The sequence below is a fragment of the Papilio machaon genome, chromosome 12, assembly GCF_912999745.1.
Source record: "Papilio machaon chromosome 12, ilPapMach1.1, whole genome shotgun sequence".
NCBI classification, from domain to species: domain Eukaryota; kingdom Metazoa; phylum Arthropoda; class Insecta; order Lepidoptera; family Papilionidae; genus Papilio; species Papilio machaon.
In genome coordinates this window covers 7742513-7768524 of record NC_059997.1, presented here as the reverse complement: position 1 = coordinate 7768524, position 26012 = coordinate 7742513, and the positions used below count along the sequence as shown (strand labels likewise).

General features: G+C 32.4%; 5 protein-coding genes across 6 annotated transcripts in view; 2 read left to right on the top strand and 3 right to left on the bottom strand.

The window, feature by feature from the left end:
• LOC106716089 (lysophosphatidylcholine acyltransferase) overlaps positions 1-1251 on the bottom strand; it is a 29015-nt gene extending 27764 nt beyond the window's left edge. For both annotated transcript variants that reach the window (XM_045680214.1, XM_045680215.1), the window contains exon 1: positions 957-1251. In XM_045680214.1, coding sequence (XP_045536170.1) covers positions 957-1151 — 195 coding nt within the window. In that variant the 5' untranslated portion in view covers positions 1152-1251. The remainder of the gene's footprint in view (positions 1-956) is intronic.
• A 316-nt stretch (positions 1252-1567) lies between these two features.
• Positions 1568-3405, top strand: LOC106716097 (sperm-associated antigen 7 homolog). The gene is made up of 3 exons (XM_014509533.2): positions 1568-1805; positions 1884-1994; positions 2286-3405. Exon 3 carries the CDS (start codon positions 2621-2623, stop codon positions 3329-3331), a length of 711 nt encoding a protein of 236 aa, XP_014365019.2. The 5' UTR covers positions 1568-1805; positions 1884-1994; positions 2286-2620; the 3' UTR covers positions 3332-3405.
• Positions 3406-9159: 5754 nt separating this feature from the next.
• On the bottom strand, positions 9160-19642 carry LOC106716105 (sodium-dependent neutral amino acid transporter B(0)AT3). The gene is made up of 5 exons (XM_045680303.1): positions 18956-19642; positions 10816-11487; positions 10311-10672; positions 9646-9909; positions 9160-9383 (listed from the first exon to the last, which is right to left on the bottom strand). The coding sequence occupies exons 1-5, from the start codon at positions 19640-19642 to the stop codon at positions 9197-9199; spliced, it is 2172 nt and encodes a 723-aa protein (XP_045536259.1). The 3' UTR covers positions 9160-9196.
• A 2889-nt stretch (positions 19643-22531) lies between these two features.
• On the top strand, positions 22532-23301 carry LOC106716104 (bladder cancer-associated protein). The gene has a single exon (XM_014509541.2). It carries the CDS (start codon positions 22733-22735, stop codon positions 22970-22972), a length of 240 nt encoding a protein of 79 aa, XP_014365027.1. The 5' UTR covers positions 22532-22732; the 3' UTR covers positions 22973-23301.
• A 1471-nt stretch (positions 23302-24772) lies between these two features.
• LOC106716103 (40S ribosomal protein S28) lies at positions 24773-25482 on the bottom strand. The gene is made up of 2 exons (XM_014509539.2): positions 25186-25482; positions 24773-24828 (listed from the first exon to the last, which is right to left on the bottom strand). The coding sequence occupies exon 1, from the start codon at positions 25384-25386 to the stop codon at positions 25189-25191; it is 198 nt and encodes a 65-aa protein (XP_014365025.1). The 5' UTR covers positions 25387-25482; the 3' UTR covers positions 24773-24828; positions 25186-25188.
• Between the last annotated feature and the right edge of the window lie 530 nt (positions 25483-26012).

The window sequence follows — 26012 nt, the reverse complement described above, 5'->3', positions numbered from 1 at the left end:
TTTATAAAAAAAACCTTATATACAGACCTCAAGTGAAGGAAATAAGGCCAGAGACAATTCTACTCTACCTATTAATAACCGTAACTATTGGATTACAGTAGAACTAAGCGTTTTAGGAAAAATCGGTTAAAGAAGGCCGAGAGCGACTATCCAAAGACAACCAGGTGTACCAAGACCACGCCAAATGAAAATTCCGTAATCTCTAACTACTCCTTACAGTTGCGGGTGTGAGTTATATTGTCATATGATAAAAAAGACAAGAACTTTATTAGTTCTAGTTTTTCGACATTTGACCTTGGATTCACCTAACATAGTAGCTGGCCTTTAACACAACTGACAGAGATTTTTTTTAAATCTATAATTTCGATTTAAAAAAGAATCACTTGTGGACTTTATGCAAATCTACTCTCTACTATTATTGATTCATTTATTACTATTGCGTTGGAAAGACGCATTATTGATCGTGTGTTATCAACAAACTGACTGCAATTTGGATTTACACAAACGTAGCAAGTACAATGACTATAAAACAAATAAGATCTTAATAAAATCTTCTAAAGGAGTTTTATTTTTCCAAACAATAGAGGGAATTAAATACAAAAAACTACATATTTTATTTTAATTAATTTGATGTCAAAATTAAACATATACCCATTTGTTTTAGAACGTAAAAAAAACATTAAGCATGTTTCATTCGAAATTGATTTCGGAATCCAATTTATGTTATTTAAGCCACGAACATTTTAAGTGTTAAAGGTAATAAACGAATATGTTATAAAAACATGCTTATCATATCATTAATTTTTTATTTACTTTATCATGAAAAAATATATTCTAAAACTTGAAAGCGGAGTCTGCGCAGAAAGCACTTTTGTATCCTAATCTATTTACATACACAGCGATTACCTTGTATTATAATTAATTCAATAACAAGGTAATAAGTTGATCAAGCTTACCTTTATTTTGTCGTATGTGTTATCTAATTCCAATTTATGAACGAAAGGGTTCAATATTTCGGCGCGCATGCCATCAGATGAGAAAGCGCCGGTTTCGCTATGCATTTTACCATTCATTTTCACTACAACACAATTATCGCACCAATCATAAAAATTATTTAAAATTTCGTTATTAAGTTCATTTTCACATAACATTTACTGTATAGTAACTACTCCAAAATTACGAACGTGTTACGTATTATATTTTATCAAAATTATAACAAGAAAGTACACATACTGTTCTCATCAAGTTCGGATCGAGACTATTTTTTTACTAACTTGGTTTTGCCAAGCCTTGTGCTTTTTTTTTCATTCCTACCAGCTACCAGTGTTGCTATCTTTAAATCGATTCTACGCCTTACGTCAAACTTGTTCAGATTTTTATACGAAACTCTAAATGAATGCTAGCTTAACTTTAATAATTTTAAAGCCTAAACAGGTAAGCTCGACAAATAATTATCTTTATTTTAATTTGATTGTCCTTTAGTTTGTATCTCACTTGCTGTAAATCGATACCGATTGGTGAGATAAAAACAGATAAAAAATAAATAAATTATCTGTGACTACATAACAAAGCGCACCGGCTGACAGCAAACCAAGATCATTTTCGTTTGATTTTCATTTTAATTCAGAGAAGATAAGAAAATGCTTATTTCTATGTATAATGGAATCTAAAGTGCAGAAGCAAGTCGTCGATTACTTTTTAACTTTTGCAGAATTTCATAATACGTCTAAAGGGTGTTTGAAAACTTGCCAAAAGTGCGCATTTACTATTAATAAACTAACACAGCGTTGTAATAATATTAAAAAGTAAGTGCACTATCGTGAGAATTTTTTTTATTTCATTTCTTTTTCTAGTTACTATTAATATATAAATGTCTATTCTAGAGTGGAATTGATTCGTACGCCGCTGGAAGACTTTGCTGATGTTCCCTCAAAGCTGTTAAATCGTCTACTTAACCTTATCACAATTGAAATTAATGAAATACGAAAACAAGGGTAAGTTCCTGAAAAAATTACTAAACAAACAAGACATAGATCCTAGAAAGTCATTCACAATAAAATCTTGATTTGTATGTCAAATGTAAAACATAAAAGATTAGGATGTTGGCCAATCATTTTCATGTTTCATATGTACTTTGAAATTAAGTTATAGCTCAATTTACCCCTTTATGTCATCACTTGAAAACCATTTCATTTAATAATTTCACCCAAAAAAAATATGTAACTGTAACTGTAAAAGTATGTAATTCATGTAGTCTTTATGGTGGCTTTTATAATATGTTACAGGACAATAATTGATGAGGCATTTGAAAAACTTTGTACCAAAGCAAACACTGTGAAAGAAAATTCCAAGGAAATTAATTTTTCAGTACCCAGTTTACTTGTAGACGGGACATCACTTCAGCCACCATTAAAGCAACTCCTCGAGTTCATTGAGGATACTATTACATACGGAAGTCAATTCCATTCGTTTATAGAATCATCTTTAAAAACATTTGCATTGAAAGGTCTTGATACGGAATCACAGGTTGATAACTTTAAAATTCCCATATTTTGGCAGAGACGAGTTACAGAAATAATTTCATATACATCATTTTGTCCGGAAAACAAAATATAGCACCATGGATCTACTAGATTCAATATTAAATTCAATGCAAAAACCACCAACAGCCAGCGAGGCTCAAAAGACTGCTCTCAAGAAACAGAAAGAAGCATTAGAACGCAAGCAAAAAGATGAAAAAAACAGACTTAAGAAATTTAGGCAACAAGTGGAAGAAAAAATAGGAGAATTTGTAAAAGATGGTAGAAAACCTTCATTACAATTTGAGCCTATGGAACAAACATATCGGTCAATAATACGAGATGTGGCAGAGACTGCTGGTCTTCAGATATTTTCGTTTGGACAAGATGGCATAGACCGGTATTCTGTAGTTTACACTAAAGAACGAGGACCATCGGAAGATGAGTTAAGCGTGAGACGTGCTGGAGGAGTTTGGAGTGAAGATAAAGCTGCAGAAATGGCTTTACAACATATTGAAATGAAGAAGCAAGCAGCTCTAAATAATGAAGAGGAGAAGAATAGAAAGCGTAAGCATGGCAAGGAGCAATTGAGTGGAACATTTTACAAGCAGAAGTACGCACATCTGATAGGTGAAGATGCAGCATTAGATGCTGCTCATAAAACTAACATGAATAAGAGTTACGGAGAGGTACCAAGTGAGAATAAAAAAGACTCACGTTCTATTGAACAAACTATGGCTGATATACGAGCAAAGAAACTGAAGAAAGCTGAAAATAAAGAGGCTACAGAAAATAATCATCAAATTGATTGATATTTGCTGCTTCTAGTGAATTAAAAAAATTACATTAATGTAAAATGTCAAATAATTAAAATCAAATTCAATGAATATTGACAACTAGCTTTTTCCCGCGACTCCGTCCGCGCGGAATAAAAAAAAATAGAAAACGGGGTAAAAATTATCCTATGTCCGTTTCCTGGTTCTAAGCTACCTGCCCACCAATTTTCAGTCAAATCGATTCAGCCGTTCTTGAGTTATAAATGGTGTAACTAACACGACTTTCTTTTATATATATAGATTTTAGCATATAGAATTACATTTATTCAAAACAGTGTAGCTTTTATTAAATGTAAATTAAGTAATTACAAAGTTCATTTGAACATAATACTAGCCAAGTTTAAACTGATATGCTAGCTTTTGTCCGCGACTCCGTCGGAATTAAAATAAAATTAGTATCCTATGTGTTCTTCCTGTGTTCTACATCTATGCTGTATTTAACAACGATCAGTTGAGCCATTCTGGACATATGTAACAAACATACAAACATTCGCTTTTAAGATTACATAACAGAATTGCTTCTTACAATGATTTCTTAGGACTTTTATATTAAGGTAAGAGAAAAATTTTCTTTCTATTAAATACAGTGTTATTTTACATTAAAATATATTTTTTGTATATTATTGGATATTTTGTATATTCAAATTGTGACATATTTGAGCCTGTATACAACCAATCTACAATCTAATATAGATGCATTATCATACTTTTATTAGTGAATAAACAAAAAAATACAATTTGTGACAGTGTACTTAACAATGAAGTCGGCTAAAAATCGAATACTTCTATAGTTGAATTCAATGAAAAATAAACAATAATAATTTGATCTTCTTACGAATGCAATCACAGACTTATGAAAAACAAATTTGAATTATTAATTGTAACAATAAAGCATTTCAAAATAAATCCATAGATAATAAACATTGTCAGCTAAAGTCCAGCCGCGGAGCACGAAGAATTTCGTACAATGACCTCTTTACCTACTGACATTGGTCACATACATTTTTGTATTTAGTGCGGTTTACATGAATTATTTGAAGGAGAAAGAAAATTTACCAACTTATGAAATATAGTTATTATTATTTTATAAATTATTTATTTAGATTTTATATTACAAGTAAAGTCAATGTCAAGCAAACCAAGGACTTTTTGTCGTGACTCAAGGCCAACCAAAACCACATTATGCAAACAAGAACAAACCTTAAAGTCTCCAGTAAAAAGTTTACAATCCCTGAGGACGGCGGCCATTGTATCTGTGCGAGCGAGACTCAGTGTATTTACGCGGAAGTGACAGAGACACGTAATGACAGTTCAATGTACGAAATTCTTCGTCCTCCGCGATTGGACTTTAGTGACATGTGTCAATATAATTTGTCATTTCCATTGAATTTGTATAAACCGACAAGGCTTTGACACATCTGAACCGATGTATAAGTCAAACTATATTAGCTAACTAGCGCCCCCCTGTCAACGTCAAAAAAATTCACAAAAACCCCCTTTTTTCTGTAGCTGTCATGTATTTTTTGTTCTTCTGTACCAATTTTTTATGTCTATGCAGTGACTCTCACCAGTTCAGATATTCTTGTTTGTCTAAACATACCTAAAGGCCTATTATGTGTGTTTAATTCTACTTTGACTAAATTATACACTAAATCAAATATAATTAATGAATATAATTATCAACTTCCATACAATGAGTTAAGAAATAATCTTAAACTCGACAAAGTATATAAGTTTTCTAGTGATAATTGACAGATGAACTGTCCAAAAAACTGCCCACCTAATTTAATGATTAGTACTAAAAATATATCTGGCCTGATGTAATGTAGCAAATTAACTTGTTTTTATGCTAGTTTCACATGGAGGTAGTGAGATAGTACAGGACAGTGGAGTACTGTTATTAGAACAACACAAACAATAGCTTTACTGAACTGTCCTACTGTATTCAGTGTTTTGTCCTCGGATGAAACAGACTTCACAGAGCTACATACCGGGCCAGACAAGTTTATGACACTACAAATGTCTTTTTTTTTTATTTAATAAATACTGTAACCCATATTGTTTGTTTTATTGTTTATTTGAAATTAAAGCTTTGTCTATTTTACCATGAATTTTAGCTATTAACTCTTGTTTGTCACCTCACTCGTCAAAATCAGGTACAGTCGGGAAATAAACAACAATATATTTTGGAACATTTATTTACCATCAACACGTTTAATAATTGATTAATATACAAGATAACACGAACAACAAATCTTAAAAATACATTTTAAGACTATTTTAATATAATATTTTTGTGCTAAATTTTTAATATTGTCTTGATAGAATATGGAATGAAACTACACATTTATAATTAATGTAAAGTTAATAGTGAAGTAAGTGAAGCACTAGAATAATAATTATAAAAAAAAATTGTAGGTAACATTGTTACTCCTACGAACCAATTTCCACAGACGCGGTAAGCCATGCGACCGCTATTTTCTATGAGTACCATTTCCACTGATGCATCCATAACACATACATAAACAGTCCCGCAAAATTACGCGCTTAGTGAAAGAGTAGTTTAATTTATAAAGTTTCGGAATCGTAGGTTTAATGCCTATTTTACACAATACCAGTACAGTAGTGCTGGCAAACAACTGGAATAATGTAGATACAAACTTGCGCTAGTGAGCCCATACAGTCTATGCCAGGCCAACCCTACTGTCCTATTTTATTGGCATAATATAAACCAGGCATTATTTTTAATGCGGAACTGTCATATGTGCAGTTTTTGAACAACTTAGACAAAATTATATCAGTGAAGCACAATTCTTGTATATACTTGATTGACTTAATGATTATCGTGTGGACGCAACATTATCTTTAGTACGGACAAATTTAACATTTTTTTTATCTAAAAAATAAAATTAACATGAGTAAAAAATGTATTTAGCAATGTATGTAATGATAATTGACTCTTCATTTAAACAGTTTTAGAAACAAAAATTAATATACTATATAATTAGCATTTTTAATTTAAAGATGGCACGATAACTTTTATACGGACTTTTGCTTTAACAGACAGCTGAGATTTAAAACTTTACAACAACAACAAACATTTTCTTATTATCTTAATAGCGAGAACATTGATTGATGTAACTACGTAACATTCTTCAAACTTACTGTGCGTATAACTTAAAGAGTCATTAAAATACATAATATATGACCATATTTATAACCTGCCATACAAAGCTTCAAATTAATTAGCAAGGTCGATACAAATTGGTTTATTTCACAATATTTTCAACTAACAATTCTTTTATACTTACTCCTACGGCATATAGATAGGCACAATTTGAAAATAACTGTCGTTTAAAAACTGGAATAATGCCACTAGAATCACTACAAAAAAGAAAATAACAACCGTAATATATATCTCGAAACATAAAACGTATTTGTATGTTAAATAATAAGATAGATATACAATTTTAAGACTACACACCACATTTATTGCCGCACTCAGAGTCCTTAAGTGGTTACTAATTATAACATACCCTTAGTGTATATTTAATATAAAAAATTACACTATGGGGCTATTTAAGTTACCATTAAATGTCTGACCGTGGGTTTCTGAGACCAAAATCTCAGTTTAAAATATATTTTTGTCTATGCTTTGTCAAAGATGACGATATTTTTCATACAGAGATTTTCGTTTCATAAACCCATGGTGAATGTGGCATAAATTGTTAAAAATTTAATGTATGTATGTCATATATATAGTTACAGCAATAGCAGTGGTAAATATCATACTAGTTAGATAGTAATACTACAGCAGAGGTAACAGCAATCTCAAACATATTTCTACAAAAATGAGTAAATCCCTGACCTCTATAATATGGACAGATAGCTGCTTGAAAATGACAGCTTTTACTTCGTTGTGACGTTACTGGCGGTAAATTCTATCTCTGTTAATATTTAGAAACCACACCAACGTCATCAAAGCACCAAAACGGTGAAAATAAAATAGGCACAAAACATCACGGCTTATAGCCTGTCCAGTGGACTATAGAGGTTAGCGGGATAAATACTTAATTTAGTTATAGCTTATTGTAGAATAATAACAACATTTAATGTATAAGGGCCGAAGCACACATATAAATTTATTGTCACTGAAAAGGAAAGGTTCCCTTTTTTTCTCCTAGACCCTTATAAAAAATAAAGAGCCCTTCATTTCATTTCCCGCCATGATACTCCCCTGTTAGATCAAGTGTACCACTTTGGGACTGCTACCAAGGCTATAAAGAGTATCAAGTTCTTTTTAATCAATGTTATAAAGTGATAATATTTTTTCTTAATTATAAAATGGCAATTCGAACAAACGGATTGATTGAAATGTCATTTTATATTTTTTTATATGGTAACTATGTGCAACAGCCTTGAAGTAAATTAAGTTTTAATATAAAGTTTTATTAAACCTCTATAACAACGATATCACGTCAATAAATTACAAATTACACTACGTTTACAGTCACAGATACCTACAGTTGAAATATATAACTTATTTGTATACATATATATCTCAAAAACACTAAAAACTGTCTTTTATAAAGCGACATTTAAAATAAAACATCTAGACATTTATTGTCATAGTTACGCTTAAATATTTATTGTCTTTGTGCAAAATAGGCATAACATTATCGAACTGCCTTTCACTAAGAAGGGTCGGCACAGTATGTACTACTCTTCCATACGTCTCTATCATCCGCCATATTTCAATTCACTCCCTTTTTGCATATCCTTCTACTTTTGTTGCCAACATTTAATCTCATGTCTCATCATCATAAACTCTATTTTCTTGTTTAATATAACATAGACATTTATGCTACTTTTTTTTAAACTGAGTAGAAAGTTTCGCAATATAAGGACTTTTAATTATTGTCTGTGGTTACATAAGATAATTTGCAATATCATGTCCTTAATATTAACTCTGTATTATATATTAGATTAAACATTAATAGAAACACATGAATGTCTGTCTGTAATTGTTAATTACTATCTAATATAGCAAAAAATTAAAAATATTTATTCAAATATGCAAAAAGTTCTATTGTTTTTTTCATGTGGCTGAATAAATAAAAATATTTGCCTTAAAAAAATTAAAGCAATTTTAGAACTTATGCGTCGTTATTTTTTGTTTTTGATTAAATTTCACTCTTAATACTAAAAATTATTATTAGTTAGTTTATATTACTTCAAACTTGATAAAAATAAGTTCAGTATTTTATAACAATTGATAACAGTTAACAGTAAAATATTAAAAATGGAATGGTATAATAATTGTATAAGAAAAAGATTAAAAACATTTTTTTTCTAAGGTTATGTTAAAATATAATATATTTTAGGGACAGGCAACTTTTTGATACTGTTCATTTTACTATCAAAAACTACTTAAAATTTATAATATAATGTCTAAGGAAGAATTTTACTGCCCACAATTTATATAGATATTTTAGTTTTAAAATTTAAATAAAACTTAATATTAAGATTACTTCAGTTAAAATTATACTCATATGGACAAAACAAATCTATAAAATTGTCATAAAAGGATATGCGTCAATTTACTGATATGCTTTTTAATATGTAAAGTAAAATGATGTGTTAATAAGTCTTTCAGTTTTGAGTTAAAAATTCATATGAATATTTTGATATATAAGTAACTAGAAACCTTTAATTCATATGAATATTATTGTCATTTTGTTTCCATTTTATAAATAGGTCAAAAACAATTGTATAAAACAAAAACTTTAAAATGATAGTGGCGCTAGTGTGCAGCTTAACATGGTAACACTAAGATATTCTTTACTCTTCGTCATCAGTTTCACAGCAGCCGGGCCAGCAGCAGCCCTCTGTACCATCAGGTCGTGTGCAGAAGAGCAGCGTCTCCAAATTAGAGACAGGCCGGGGCTCAATGCCATGGAAGTCGCGCAAATCGTCCGCCGGAAACCACGCCCTTTCTTCATCATCTATGATCGGAATGCCGAAGTATCTGAAAACAAAAAATATAAACAGATGTTGCGTTTATTTTTGGGATTTTGGCATTTATTTTATTGTATTATTAGATTTTAATAAAATTATATGTGTTCAGATTTGGGCTTAATAAAAACAAGACAACAAAATATATTAGAAAGAAACAAGTAATGCGTTCCTCTTTTACCTTTGTATTAATCAAAATAAACACACAGTGATCTGATGGATAATCTATTAGATAATAGTAAATAGCTACTATGTTGCCATTACTATCCACTCACCTGCATATAGCTAAGCCAGGGATCCATAGCACAGAAGCCAACACCAATACTACGACCAACAGCACCGCCCACACGGGCCACGATTTCCTCTCTGTGTCTCCTTCCGAGGCTATCCATGCATCATACCCCGCCCCTCCCACCGCCAGCTCGGCAAACGATGAGATCAGGATACAAAGCATCGCCAATGGAGATAAATACTTCCAGCAGATCAACCAGTAGATACCCGGTCGACGACCCGTCATCAGTTCTATGTCGTCCGCAAATCTGACAATAAAAACAATTTGCATCCTTGTTACTCTTACTTAATATTTGAATTTTTGATAATCGAATGTTGTAATGTATCTTCAGAACAGCTGGATCTCGTTGAAATATGGTACAGATGAAGAACACAGTCTGGAAGAACACATAGGCTACTAATTAAGTTTTTCTTTAATTCCTAGGGGACAGTGTTGCGAGCGACAGCTAGTTAATCTATATAAATCTTGGATGAAATAAGTTTAAAATTTACACGAAACTATATAAGTACTTTCACTACAGATCGTGCCTGTGAAGCAACAATATAGATTAGGTTAAAAGCCGTTGTTATTACGTTACGATATTTGTTTTAAATAAATATCTTCAGCTTTTTATATTTAAATAGTCATGTGAAAGAATGAAAATTTTACCTTTTAACACCATACACGTAAGAGATGCCAATGCACTCAAAGAAAGCGATGATGAGCAAAGGGAAGTTGCCGCTGTACATATCAAACAGCAAGAAGATATAGCTTCCAGAGCCGTGTGCAAAGGCCATAGACAACAGACAGCAGATGAGGCATAGACCACCGGTGAGGTACTCCTTTCGAAGGTTGGGGAAGAGCTTCATATCCACTATAGAAGTTACCACGCCCTCCAGTGTCCCGAACTGGGAATCGATTCCGAGGGTGAAGAGCATCAGGAAGAACAGCACAGACCAGAACTGAGCGCCTGGGAACTGATTGATAGCCTCCGTGAAGATTATAAAAGCAAGACCGGTACCCGACGCCGTCTGAAAAAAGAATTATCAAGATTACTTAAAAGTTGAATAACTAAGTTCTCTTACTCTCTCTCTCTCTCAATAAGATATTCATCCAAAGTTATAGATACTGTTTTATAGTCAAAAAAAAAAATAGATTATAAAAAATTACTCACATTATCCAACTCCTTTTGCAGATCACATTCTGGTAAATGTGGCATCATTACAGTCGTGAGATTACCATTCATATCAATCGTTACCGGCTGCCCTTCTTCCGGAAACACCATTGACTGGTAAGAAGATCCAAATGTCTCCAGAAGAGTTTCATTCCTTAAACTCAAGCATTTCTCGTACACCATCGTTGCTTTAAATCCAATTATGGAGAAAACAACGATCCCAGCGAACATGGACGTTAAACAGTTAGTCATAGAGACCATAATTGCATCCCTATAACAGTTATTATCAACCGGATTGTAGGACGAGAAGGCTATAAGACCTCCAAAAGCTAAGCCAAGGGAAAAGAATATCTGAGTGCCAGCTTCCAACCAGACAACAGGGTCTAAAATCGTGTGCCATTTCGGCGTAAAGAGATGTATCAATCCATCGCCCATACCCTTCAATGTTATACCTCTGAAGAAGAAGATAACCAGAACGATGTAAGGGAAAGTGGCTGTTATATACACGACTTTACCGGAGGAAGCTATGCCTTTAATCATGCATAAATAGACTAGGATCCAGGCGATGACTAGAGCGAGTGCGATTTTGTAGTTAAACGATACAGGATGGTTGATGTCTTCGGAGATCTGTAGAGTTGTTCGATACCAGAAGTATTGTGTTGGACTGCTTGCCTGAAACAAATGGAATAACTTTGTTAATTTTAAAGTCTTGAGATATCATCTTATGATAAAAGATTGAGTTATAAAAACTTCATTCTTTATCTGTATTTAGTAACTAGATCTAACAGGTGACAGATTTCAATCACCATTTATTTTAAACCTCAGAAATCAATATTAACTTTGACCTTGAAATCTCGGTTAATGTTACCATTTTTTTTGTCGTTTTAAATATTTAAAAGGTCCGCAGTAAAAAAATTATTCAATTACAAAGAAACATCCGAAATTACAGACAATAAATTTATCACGTAACTTGGAATTTAACAGCGTTCATTTCCACTCAAAACGTTTCTCGCCTTTCCCGAATTAATTTATTATGAGATGTAGCTCAACGTTTAAATGTCTGACTGACTTGAAATCTTAAGTCTTTTTAGAAAAACCATAAACTTAAAATACTGCAAATAAACTTGGTTGTCTTATATCACGGTGATATTTAAACAAAGGACTTAATATACGAATTTTCTTCCTAAAATCCTCTTTACCTGAAGTCTAGTCTAATATGAAAGCATACTAAATTACGCCTCGTCGACTCCGGCTTAGAGCTCATGCCTGTAATTTCTGTTAAGATCTAGATTGTCCGCTTTGATGTTAAGTTACAAAAGGTATTCAGTTTAACCGTGACTATTTTAATACAACTTTGACTAAAGCGTTTAAAACTTATTTTATGTACCTATCTAAAAATTGTTAACTTTTTTTCTTAAATAGTTTTTATTTTATAGTGAACACATAGGTCGCTATAAATTTTAATAGAATAAAATATGATATTTGAAAAAGCTGTAATCGTAATCTCAGTAATTATTTCATGTAATAAATATTATAATTTGTTACTTGAAAATCAAATGCTTTCTTGATAAAGAAACGCCTCAAAATCTGTCTGGTATACAAATTACGCAATAAAGGTTGCGTATTAAAAAGTCTTACGTTATCGAAAAACGATTAAAAATACATTTGGTGGCCCCTTTCTAGTTTGCCACCTTATAATATATAAAAAAAAAATTGAAAACTTAAATGCTGATGTAAGAGTTCATTGACCTCTAATAACAAGACGAGTGATAGATTACTCCTTTAGTAAAATTTTAACTTAATTCATCAAAGTCACTTAAACTTGCCAGCTTAATTGTAGTGGTGTCACCGCATCTTGGCAATTTTAATTAAATTACCATCTTAAAATAATTACTAATACCAAATTTTACTAAAATTCTATTATAGTTTATTTTATAAGTAATACATTATTATCTCATTACTCAAACCTCTCTTAGTGTAAATTTCTTGTATACTAAGGGACTCTCTTAGAGACCACTTAAGTTCTCTGAAAGCAAAAGCTTCAAAAGAAGGCATAATTTTCATTTTTGACTCTAAGTAAAAGTACTCGTAAACAAGGCAATAAATTCGTCAAATAAAATCAATTTCTTTTAATCGATGAAGATGAAAAGGGAAAATTTTTCTTCTGGAAAAGTCTTTACAAAATTTCTAATAGCAAAGTTTTCCGCAAGACGTGACGCAATCTAAAATCTCAAAGCGCAAATAACTTCCTACTTTCATAACTTCGATTTTGATGCGTTGAAACGATGTAGGTAAGTCAGTATGATGGTTTAAATTGACTAATTTAAATTGGACATGATATTTATTCAAAACTAGCTGTCGCCCGCGACTAATCCCGCGCGGAATTTAAAAGAAAACTTTTATCGTAAAAAACTTTTTGTTTAAACAAAAAAAAAACTGGATAAAGCTGTGATATATTGTTCTCTGAAGAACTCTTTTTCAATATGCAATAAGAACTTGTTGAGAGTTAAAAGCGTAAAAAAATATCTTACTTGTATCCATATAAAATCTTTAATAGTGAATTTCCGTTTAATTTTACCCTATAATTTATGTAGCAACCTCAGTTATGTGGCCGACAACCCGGCCCGTATCGCACAGTCAGCTGTTTCTAAATTAGAATATTGATTGAGTCAATATTCAGAGGCTTGATCGGAAATTGAATTATAGTTCCGTTGAACCAATACGATATTATTCGGTCTGCATTATTTTAGTTTTAATAATTTCAGAGAAATTGAAATTTGAAAAGTGTAATACTTTAATTTAATAACAAGTTTATTAACAACTATTTAGTAACAGAAAGAGTTTTTAAACATTTTTTCTATAATTTATATGCAAAGAAAAGACCACCTCTTTTCTTCAAGTCAATGACAGATTAGATTTTTAGTTAAAGTAAAAACGTTTTATGCTGTTTTTTTGTTATCCGGTACGTATATATTTTTCCTTAATTTTAAAATGTATATGTAAAAATACTAAATAAAGTCTGTTTGTTATCAGCAACGCATATACGTTTTTAATTGAAGATTCTCTTTATATATTGACTCTTATACCAACTGAAACAACGTAGCACTAGTATAGGTGTTTTCTCATTGTTCGTTACGTAACAATTTAATCGGTACATTGTAGACAGAACTGAAATTGCTTTAAAAATAATAATGGTCTTAAGATTAAAGACAAAGACTATACTTGTAAAACATGGTGCTAATGGACTAAATTTAGTTCTCTTTCCTCCTTATAAGAAAAGAGTGGGAAGGGGAAGTGGATTTGTCAGATTAGGAGAAGCATAGGAATGGGAAATATTCTCTTTTTTAGAGCCATTCCTCCGTCAATTAAAGTTAGGCAACGCATCTACAGTTGCGGATGTCTATGTGCAGCAGTCGCTTCGCTATATCAGCGAATTCTGTTGGCCGCTCGCACGTTTGCCACCTTATGATATAAAAAATGGGATCATACTATTCGAAATGTTATTCGATTTATCGAAAACTGTGAGATTTATGACTGGATTCATCTGTCCGCGAACATATGTAATTATATCATACAAATTTAATTAAACTTGTATGATTGAGACTTCAATAAATTCACATGGAACTGCAACATCGAACGATTGACATCGATAAAGTAAGAACAGTAATAAAGGATATGTATGTTGAGAACATCTATTCATTTATTAATAACATGCAGTTCCTATCTACACGACAAGTTTTTAGGTATACTAGCTGGTATGCTTTTGGAAGGTAATGTGACTGTAATTCGTAGAATTGTGACGCCTCATTCTGTCCAGCGCCGTGGGCTGTATCCAGCCGCGCCCTACACTAACTCCGGCTCTGTCTATCTATTTAAGAGGTTCACGAGTGCAATATTTTTGAAATAAATGTCTATCGTAAAAACTGATATCAAAAGTAATAGAATAGACAATTTGCTAAGTGGGGGACGGACAATTTCAGCGTCTACTATCCTATATTAAGACATTACGATAAGGGTAAGAAATTCGCGGAATGGGAGTTAAATATGTGTGTATATATACGTACAATGTTGGTGGAAATAGGTCATGTATTGATCGACGTTCTGTTCCCTTACCAACCGCAACAGATGTCTGTCTATAGAGAGAAATTGAATTGTGGTACAATACCGAACTAATGAATTATTAAATTTCATTTATTATGTAACTAGCTGTAACCCGCGACTCTGTCCACCCGGAATTTAAAAAAAAAATTGATAAAGTAGCCTATGTATTCTTCCAGATTATGTTCTACCTCTACGGCAAATTTCATTAAAAACCGTTCAGCCGTTCCGGAGATATCTTCAAACTAAGATTATTATATAGGAAGTATAGTAAAGATTTTCCACTAAGACAATTTTGTGTTTGGAATCCTTCATACACCAACGAAGTGTGTTACCAAAAAAATGTTGTGTGTTACCTAAAATGTCTTTTGCTGGCAATTCAACTTTGCAAATTTATTCGAATGCAAAAAAGTGAATAAACGGAAAAAAAGACTGTATTATTTAATTTTCGTGTTAAAACATTAAATGAATAAAAATAAGAAATGAAAATCTTTCCATGCCTGGATACTATTTCCTCTGAGAATAAAACTGAGTATAAATAATTCATTTTTAACTCACGAGTATCATTTTTCATGATGAATAATTAAATGAGTATAATGGACGGAAGGAGAAAAGCAATAAATATTTTTGAATATCTTATAAATTTAATTGTGTTCAATGAAACAAATCTTATTTCTTACTAATATTATAAATGCGAATGTTTAGATGAATGGATGGATGTTTATTTGAAGGTATCTCCAGAACGGCTGCACGAATCTCGATGAAATTTGGCATAGAGTTAGAACATAATCTGGAAGAACACATAGGATACTTATTATGTTTTTTTAATTCCTTACGGACAGAGTCGCGGGAAACAGCTAGTGCAAAATGTTGATGAAAGTCATTTTACATAATATTTCTTAAAAATAACTATAAATAAAATAGAAAACTAGAAAATATAAATAGCGTCATCATACTTTAGTTTCGTAGCCCAGTTCGTAGCATGTTGTAGCACCGCCTACGCTCAAATTGAATTGCGTCCCGGGCGGTATTGTATATTGAAAACTTTATTTATATGCATATAAATACAATATTACTAGAAATTGAAAAGCACATAATAATTTTAACATATATATTAATAATTTTGTATTGCTATAATTTTTGACGCTTTATTTAATACTATATTTAGTTTGGTCGTATACGTTTCGAAATTGGTGAACAGATTTTGATAAAACTCCTAAAATATAAAAAATAAAATGTTTTACGTTTCTCTTCCCCATTTAAAATATATACATTGTTATCTCAGTTTTTTTAAAGACAATGAGAGATGTCCATAAGTTTCATACAGAGAAACCGACAGCAACTATATTAAAATGTAATATTTTAATTAAATCTTATTGTCCAAAGAAAACTAAAAAAAAAAACAATGTAACAATAACTTTCATTGTCACTACAGATAAATGTCTGTCACATATATAACGAGGGTAAGTGGAAAAAAGGAAAATCACAATTCGAAAAAGCGAGAGCAAAATCTTCTTAGCTTGCATTTGTCGCAATCACGTGACAACACTCGTTACAGTTAAGTTGTGAAATGGGAAAAAGATAATAAATATTAAAACGCTTGAAATTCAGTCTTGGTATATCTGTACTACGAGTAGTACTAATAAGTACTGTAAAAAGGATATACATTGTATTTAAATAATTAAAATTATTAATTAGCACTATTTATCCATCATTTAAATTTTAATTTATAAAATAAATAAGATGTTATATAGTAGATAAATAAGCATAAAGTTATACGAAGCGTAAATAGGGCAACATTTTATTGTTATCTCAGAACAACAATGCAATATCTTTTCTAACAATAGAAAAGTATTGCTTGCAATCAGATGTCCGTACACTTAACCAGGCTATTGGCGAGAAAATAAGAAAATAGCGTAGATTTATTTGACGGAATTGTGATAAAAATCCCATCACATCAACCTACCTTTCTCCTTACGGAAGAAGAACCTTACGAAAGAACTCCTTACCTTATCTATCAGCTGTTATATTTCATTTCAGTCTTCCTCAAATAGCGTAGCCAGGCGTCCGATAAAGCCGGACATAGGTAGACTTTTTGATAGCGTGTCCGGCCAAAATAAACGGTTTTCCGGCTTTTGTTAGGCTTTTTACATTTCCCAAACGTGTACCTATTAATACTGAGACAAAATCCTAAATAATATAGGGTGTCCGACCTTTCTACCCAAATGTCCGGCCAAACTGGCTGGTCTGTCCGGCTAGTAGGTTTGGCGACCTGGCAACCCTATCCTCAACTGTTAAGCCATCTACATTTAATCTCATTTCTCTATTATTGATATAATAAATAAAGTAGCTTTAAGACAGATTATGCGATCGTAAGTCAAGTTCCCATTCACCAAACAAACATTTCTTCAACTATTGTATGTTTCCATTTGCCTTTGTCAATATTTGTCCAAGTAGCAAACATGGAACGTGCTCTCAGCGGATTTCGGACGTCACAGAGTAATAAAATCCAGGATTGGATTAACATTTATACGCACAATATATTTAAAATGATATGTACATAAGCCTTTTAAAATTTAAATAGACTTATTAAATATTTTTACGTAACAATTTTGATTAACTTGAAATATTATTTGAACAAAGAGGTTTGTGTAATTTAAAAATGACATCCAGATATATGCGATCTGGCAACCATGAACTTTCTAAATAAAAATTACAGGCCAGAAAATATTAATTAAAAAAAAAACATTTTGAATTAGCACATTAGCAGCTATATATATGAGTATTGATTCAAAAAGATCAATATTAAGGAGTAATAAAAACTTTAATACAGAAAACACTACCATACTTTTAGTACTTGACCTAAAGAACTATAAAAAATGTCATACCGATCAAATAGAAGATTCATTTCAGTGAAGTGAAACTAGTTTAGAATCACTTCACGATACCCTAGCAGGTTGAGATTGAGAGCCATTGATACTGAAGAGCCATATATTGAGGGAAAAATTACTCTGCAAACATCAAGTGCTTTCGTATATTGATTTCGACGCTTGAAGTATAATTAAACAATGTGCTAGTCTTTTAAAGGCCCTATTTTCTTAAATGGTTGGAATATTAAAATATTTACGTTGTAATTTTAAAATCTATTTCATATTTTCCATAGTTTGTCTTTTTTAATTAAAATGCATATCTTTTCTGATTAAAAGAAATCTTTTGCAGTTTATAACAAAATAAAAGGTTACTTTATCGCACTGCGCTGGAAAAAAGAGGATTTTTTTAAACGAGTTGAGTCTGAACTTTATTAAATAAACTGTCTCTGCAAAAGTGCTGTACATTTTCGAAACGAAATCTTAAAGACCTTTTCTAATAAGTGGACTATTCTATTTCTTTTGGATATTAAAAAATTCACTACAAAAGAGCATTTTAAAGCTCAACCTTCTGTTACTACATGTCAAACATTAATTTATTGACTACTTAAAAATCATGGCTTAACTCGCGTGTTGTTCGGTATCACACCCTATCCACACCCTATCCATATCCTTTATCCTATCCCTATCCATACCCTGTATAAGGGATCAATGTGGGGAGGGAAAAGAGGGAGGGATGTCATAAACTAATATTACTAAATACTAGTATAGTATTGTAAATACCAGTCTAATATATGAAATTCTCGTGTCACAGTTTTCGTTCCCGTACTCCTCCGAAACGGCTTGACCGATTCTCATGAAATTTTGTGAGCATATTCAGTAGGTCTGAGAATCGGCCAACATCTATTTTTCATTTTTTTTTTAACTGCGCGCGGACGGAGTCGCGGGCGACAGCTTGTATTAGTATAATATTTTATGTAAGTGTTAACTAGGTTCAACTTTTATTTTCATTTTATATTAATGTAAATAATAACAGACAATAGCTAATGTCAACGCCATTGCCTAAACTTAATAGAAAAAAAAAGTAAATTATTTTACTTTGCTTATGCAAGAACATCACATGGAGATTTTTTTTATCCTTTTTTAATAATCTAACTACTGTAGACTATACTTACTGCACACTCCGGCTCAGTGATGTACGATCCGTTATCGAAATATTTATTAGGGCATTCTGACCACGGGAGTTCTGCTTGGAAGCTCTGAGCAAAGTAGAATAGACACCAAGCTATTATAGAGTTATAGTATAGAGCTACGTTGAAAGAGACCACCGCTGAACTGATGCCAATACCCCCGAGGTAAGGGGAGACTTGATGCCACACACCGATAGCACCTTTCCTCAAACGTTGCCCAATAGCTAACTCCAAGTAGAATATAGGAATCCCTTCAATCGCTAACATCACAAAATAAGGAATCAAAAAAGCTCCGCCACCATTCTTTTGTGCCAGGTACGGGAATCTCCACACGTTGCCCAAACCGACGGCATATCCGACAGTAGCTAAGAGGAATGTCAGCTTACTGTCCCAAGATTCCCTCTCGCATTCCCCGCCTTCTGGCTTAAACACTCTCTCCTCTCCAGAACTCCCCTTACTAGTCGGAGTCTCCGAAGACCTTCGGTTGGGGCTGGTATCCTCGAACGCTTCATTAGTTGCGCCGTACATGACGTGCGTGCGGTGCGAAGGATGACCGTTTTCCATTGTCACCAATCGGCCCCGTAGTTCTTTCATCTCCATTCTATCCAAAGACCGCTGGGCGTAAAGATCCCGGGAGCTTTGTCGCCTCATCAAATGAGCTGGATTCGCCATTTCTATTTATTTCTATAAAACTAATTATTTTCAATTTTACTTTATTTATTGTCAAAGTACTATCGCCTTTAAGAAATAATTTTAAGCCGAATCGTTTTCATTATCGTGACACAAAATAATCGTTAATAAAACAATTAATTCATGAACTAGAATTGAAACTGTATTATCTAACCGTAAATTAAAACCGAACATTATTTTTTTCAGTTATCGATTTTTATTCGCATCACTAAAGAACGATGTCGGTGCTGTCAGTGTGTGCGCGCGTGATGACAGGAGCGTGCGAGGCGCGAGGCGGGCGCGGACAACACTGGCGGGAAATGACCGAATATCGGGAGGCGGAGAAACCGTTTAATCGACGCATGCGTATTCCCGAAGCTATTGTGCGAAGAATGAAAGGTTTTTCATTAAAGGATACGGCTTTAGCATCTAAAGTTATGATCAATAGAAAGAAAGTACTATGTGGAGTAGTTATTAATACATTTCGAGCTGTTTCGGTTAATGGATTTTATTTTGGTCTCGATCAATTGCTTTTCGTCTCAGCATTTACGTTGTACTAACTTTTGCCCGCGACTTCGTCCATGCGGGAAAAAAAACTAAGTAGCCTATATGTTCTCTCTGACTATGTTCTATATGCCTATGCCAAATTTCATTGAGATCCGTTAAACCGTTTTAGAGACACGTAATAACAAACATCCATTCATAATTTCGCATTCATAAATTAATGATAATATAGAAAGATTTTTGCTGTCCTTAACAAAATGTTATTCTTATTCTTGAAATCTTTGTTTTTAAATGGATTCGATTTTCCGTATCAAAATGAAAAGAAGTTAAAAAACCCGAAAAAAATTGGAAAAATGAAATTGCTTCAAATACAATTATTTTTCTCTTCAATTATTTATATCCAACTCGACGAGTGTAGAAATCTAAAATATATATAAACATCCTATTTGATCAGATCATTTCAATGGGGTCAGAGTTAAAATAGGTTCATTGCCACTTCATCAACATTTTACGAGTCCTGAATATAAAACTAGACCAAGACATTGATTTATTGTGGGCCTATAAATGTAAAGCTCTAACTTTGCGGTACTAAAATACTCTGCCTTCTTTGATTGACGACCACTGTCTTATAAATCAAAAAACTCATTTGTGTAAGTGCTTATTAAATAGATCGTATAAAGTTTATGTGCACAATGACTGAGAATAAGGTCAACATACTATATTATTATTTACAGGTAGATACTTAGTCAATTTACTTAGATTTATCCAGAAAATAAAACGGAAAATGCGATAGTTGATTCGTTTTAATAAATCCTGCAACCTTTGAGGAGAGCTCGATCTTAAACGAAGGTGCTAGGAGTAAAGCTGGGTTGAACATTTATGTATAACCGAGTACATTTCGTATATCTCGTATCCATATGAATTCTACAAAAGTATTCATTGTGGGTTAGCAACAATCTATACGTACAAAAATAGAAAATTTTATGGCACAGCCGTAATTTTAGTTTTTAAGACTACACAGATGTTGTAAAAAATGATAACCAAAAATGACCAAAAATATAACAACTCTGTCATGAGGGCGCCACAATGTCCTTTGATATTGCAACACACACCTACGTCAATGCATCCAATGAAATATCATTTAGAAATTAAATCCAGTATTTTTGAATTATTCTAGGCTATGTATTTTTATCTTATATTTTTTCCACTTATATTTTTAAAAAATATTTTTTTTAACGTATTAACACGAACTCATAATTTACAACGATAACAAAAAAATACTTTGAAATCTCGACAATAATTAAGAATTTCAATGCCACGGGAACGATTTTTTTTATGAAATTGTTGCCCTCATTACAAGAAATTAGTGCCGTAGGTTATCCGCAATGTGGCGAGGCGTTCTATTTTTATGGGCACCCTACCCTATACGTTACGGGTATGTTCCGATATACACTGCGAGCAGTGCACAGTGCTATCACTGTAGAAAAATTCGTTCCGTTATGGACTGCCAGTATACTGCCGCAGTACCCTAGGGAAATATATGACGTCATAAATCGCCGCCATATTCTACTGTGAGCACTGGCGTTTTCGAGGTAAGGTACTCGCAGTACTTTGATCACGTGATCAGTCAAAACCACCCGAGTGCCTGACATCTTATAAACAAAGCTACAGTTTAATCAGAAAATGTTAAAGTTCTGTAATTAGTTTGGATTAATAAATAAAACAATGGAAGAATTGCAAAAATTAACCTTATTAGACTGTGTTGATAATGAAAAACATATTCTTTTTTATGAAAAAGTACTTATTTTTATTACATTATAAATTCAATTTATCATCATCATCATCAGCTCACTGTATGTCCCCACCGAGGGGCTCGGAGCCTACCCTAATTTTAGGGGTGATTAGGCCATAGTCAACCACGCTGGCCCAGTGCGGGTTGGTTGACTTCACACATATCTTTGAATTTCTTCTCAGATATGTGCAGGTTGCATCACGATGTTTTCCTTCACCGTAAGAACGTCGGATAAATGTACATATGTAAATCGAAACTCGAAAAACACATTGGTACATGGCGGGATTCGAACCCAGGACCTGCAGATTGCAAGTCAAGTGCTTAACCCCTGAGCCACCGACGCTCCCTATTAATATTTTTAATTTGACAGTACTCCAAAACAGTTTTTTAATGTACTAGAAAACTTGAATACACTCATTTGAATGTTGCGTCAAAAAATGCGGCTGACAGTATACGAGATTGCGTTCCGTTTTAAATCGTAACCAGTATAACTGGCTATAAAGGAACGGCTTCACAGTATACTGAATTGACGTCACACTCTACAGTGGTCGCAGTGCATATCGGAACACACCCTACATTCATACTTTAGACAGATAATCTGTGTTGCGCACGTTGCGCAATCGAAGCCAACTGTCATTGTCAAAAGATTTTGCGTCTTCGATATTAAGACTTATTGTTTCTTATACGTTTCCCTAAGATAAGAAACTATAAAAACGAAACATGTCGACAAAGATCCGGTTATTAGTTCCTGCTAAAGTCATACGATAATCGATCGGAGTACGAGACTCGTCAGCACCATGTATTGTTTGCAATGGCTGATTCCTGTGCTACTTATACCGAAGCCTGTGAACCCGGCACTTGTGAACACTCATGTTATGTTCATGGTGCTATATCTGATTGGATTTTTCCTCGAAAGGAAACCGTGTACAGTATGCAGCTTTGTGTTTCTAGCTGCTGTTATACTTATATGTTACAGCGGCATAGGCAATTGTTTATTTTGGGCTAGTCAATGTGAAGGTGAAAAATACGACACTTAATATGCAACGAATCTTCCAGAGTTACCTTCCAAGATGCTCAAATGCAATCAAGTGTTGCTGTCATTAAAAATGGCAGCAAAATCAAGTGCGAACGGATGGGAAAATTCGATGGCGCTAGTTTTTTTCATGCAATCCATTGCAATCGTTTTTTGTGTATATTTTTGTAAATAAAGTGTTTGTTTTGTTTACATTACTGTTGTGTATAGATAATATAGTTTGATGTTGACGGTGACATGTCATAGGTACTTATGTGTCTTAATTTTGTTGATAATTGAAATAATATGAAGCAATGGAGTGTACAGTTATTATTAGTAGCATAATATATTATGAAATATAACTTCCAGATATCATTGATCTTTTATTAAATAACTAAATCACTGTAAATGTTGTGTTTATTTTACTATTTTCCTTAAACATGTTGATGAAACATTAAGTTAATTATTTATGTAATACCATGTTTTGTAATAATCATATTAGTTATAATTGTATATACTGATATTGATTAAGCATGGCAACATATATTGTGAATGATTTTTTACGCAAAGATCATTGAAACATTAATAATATATCTAGAAACTACTGATTTATTTAATTGTCAAAGATCGTAGCGTATCAGCTCGTAGCTATTTGATTAAATTTATGCATAAATTTGAGTCAAAATTGTCTTTGTATTTAATTCTATATTCCATATGAAAAAATATATTTTTCTTAAATTTAGCTATTATTTAACTAATATCAAGTTTCAATTTAAACATTTAGCCCAGTGGTCAAGCTCTGGACTTCTAATCTTCTTGTCTAGGTTCGAGCCCTGCCAAATACCAATGTGTATTCAAAATATGTTTTCAACATCTATCTGCAATATGCAAACTGCACATATCTGCAAAAAAAAACATTCAGACATGTAAAGTCAACCAATGGGTACTGAGACTGTGGTTAACTAAGGCCTAGTCGTTCTTTGCTTAAGGTAGAGTCTGCTCTGAGCACCTCAGCTAGAACAGATTCTATTCTACAGAGAACACTATAATTTTTTTTTTTTTACTAGAAAATTATTTAGTATTCTCAGTATCTCAGTCAGTATCTTTTTCCAATACTGATTATATTAAAAAACAATAAATTATCCAACAAAAAACCTAATTATTGATAGATTGTAAGAAATATATCAGTGTGCATGCTTGCAATAATGTTTCCACCCAATATCTATTAAAAAAAAAGATACAATTAAATAATAATAATCCCCTCACTGCATCTTATGTTGGCGTAGCAATTTTTATTAATATAAACTAGCTATCACCCGAAAAGAATTAAAAAAAAACCTTAATGTGTTCTTCCAAACTATGTTCTACATCTACATCAAATTTCATTGAAATAAATTGAGTCGTTCCACAGATACCTCCTAACAAACATCCATCCATACACCCAAACAGCATTTATAATATTAGTAAAATGACTTGTAGTATTTTGTTTGTAAGAAGTATTGTTTCCTTGATTTTATAAAACTTATTATCTACATATTTAAGAAATGTATATTTTACATCACTTGATATTGTTTTCTGGTAATTAAAAAAGTGTATATGCTAGCTAACAAGATTGAAAATAGTTTATTTTTTAATTTTGTTTTTTTTTTTCAAATATTAATGGTGCATCAATCAGTCAATGCTATTTTGGTATAAGATCAGTTAAGTTTTTACAACTGTTACTTCAAAGATAAGTTTTGAAAAATAAAAGACTCTTTGAGGATAAGTATTTATTGTTGAATCATGTTCACAAATATGATCATCTTTGACGGTTTTGTTTTTAAGATAATATTACATTGTTACAAAGATATTAAGAGCCTTAACCTATGAATTATATCCAACCTGAAACAAAAGAAATAAAAGTATTATTAAGATCCTGAAAGTTTTTTCATCATCATTTCCCACTACCTCACAGGTACTGAGTTCGTTCATTCATTTTATTCATTAAAGCAAATATCAAAAGAGATAAATTATTTACAGTATTAATTGCTGAGATAATCATTTCATCAAAATAAAAGATTTCCTTATTATATGAAACTCGTCATTATCATCTTCCTAAGCTTTAACATATAAAGGGTCTGCAATGTCATTCTCATAGTGGATTCTTCGTTCGTCTACTCATTTCCATACAAAAGCTAAACATAACCTACAAACTGGAATTTTATATTTCTCAGTAATATCCTCGATAAAAAAAGTTACCATTTATCTCAATCTTCTGGCTTCACGCTCAGATTCCAGAAGCGTAAGGATGTCACCATCACGAACTGGTCCCTTCACGTTCCTGATGATTTGGCGGCTGGTCTCTCCAATGAACTCGACCTTCACTTGGGTACACTGCCCTTGGGAGCCGGTACGGCCCAAAACCTTGACTACGCGAGCGAGAACGTTGGGTTTATCCATTTTGTATTAGTTTTAAAATGCTAAAGCAAATACACGTGCAGCGCAAATAGCGTGTACGAGAAAAAGGAATGAAAATTTTGCCACAGATACCGAAAGTACTCCGAATTTTGACAGTTATAATAATGTGGCGTTTTACTGTTTTATCTGTGCTTAGTTAATTTATCGATTTTTAAAAAATTACGAAGTCTTTCTTACACTTTAAATCAATTTTTTAAATCAAATTTTCTGTTTAATACTATATTATAGACTACAATACAAAGCCTATCTTCTATTCAGATTTTCAAATATTATTTCGCAAGCGATTTGAGTTCACACAATAATCTATAGTATTTTTCAAACATATTTGCGACAGACAGCCACGCTTTTCTTATAACGTTTTTAGTTACGCTAAAAAATTAGTTTCATCATGTTAAAGAGAAGAGTAGACTCAGTAGGTCCACACGTAATCAATTTCCAAAGCAGGCAGCAATTTGAGTTTAGAAAATTCCGCTATTTTGTAAATAGCTCACACATATAGTCAAACAGATACCTCTGTTAGTACTTTGACTATTAACTGCAACAAGCCATCATCTAATAGGCTAAGTATATATGTATGGTATAATAGAATTACGAATTTAAAATTCAGG

Excerpts from the sequence above, each read along its gene's own strand:
- LOC106716097 (XM_014509533.2), top strand. The coding sequence starts at position 2,621 with ATGGATCTACTAGATTCAATATTAAATTCAATGCAAAAACCACCAACA.
- LOC106716105 (XM_045680303.1), bottom strand. The coding sequence starts at position 19,642 with ATGGCGAATCCAGCTCATTTGATGAGGCGACAAAGCTCCCGGGATCTT. Across the intron at positions 10,673-10,815 it reads TGCAAAAGGAGTTGGATAAT|ACGGCGTCGGGTACCGGTCT; the intron begins GTGAGTAATTTT and ends TTCTTTTTTCAG. Across the intron at positions 9,384-9,645 it reads CCTGGCTTAGCTATATGCAG|ATACTTCGGCATTCCGATCA; the intron begins GTGAGTGGATAG and ends TTTTGTTTTCAG.
- LOC106716104 (XM_014509541.2), top strand. The coding sequence starts at position 22,733 with ATGTATTGTTTGCAATGGCTGATTCCTGTGCTACTTATACCGAAGCCT.
- LOC106716103 (XM_014509539.2), bottom strand. The coding sequence starts at position 25,386 with ATGGATAAACCCAACGTTCTCGCTCGCGTAGTCAAGGTTTTGGGCCGT.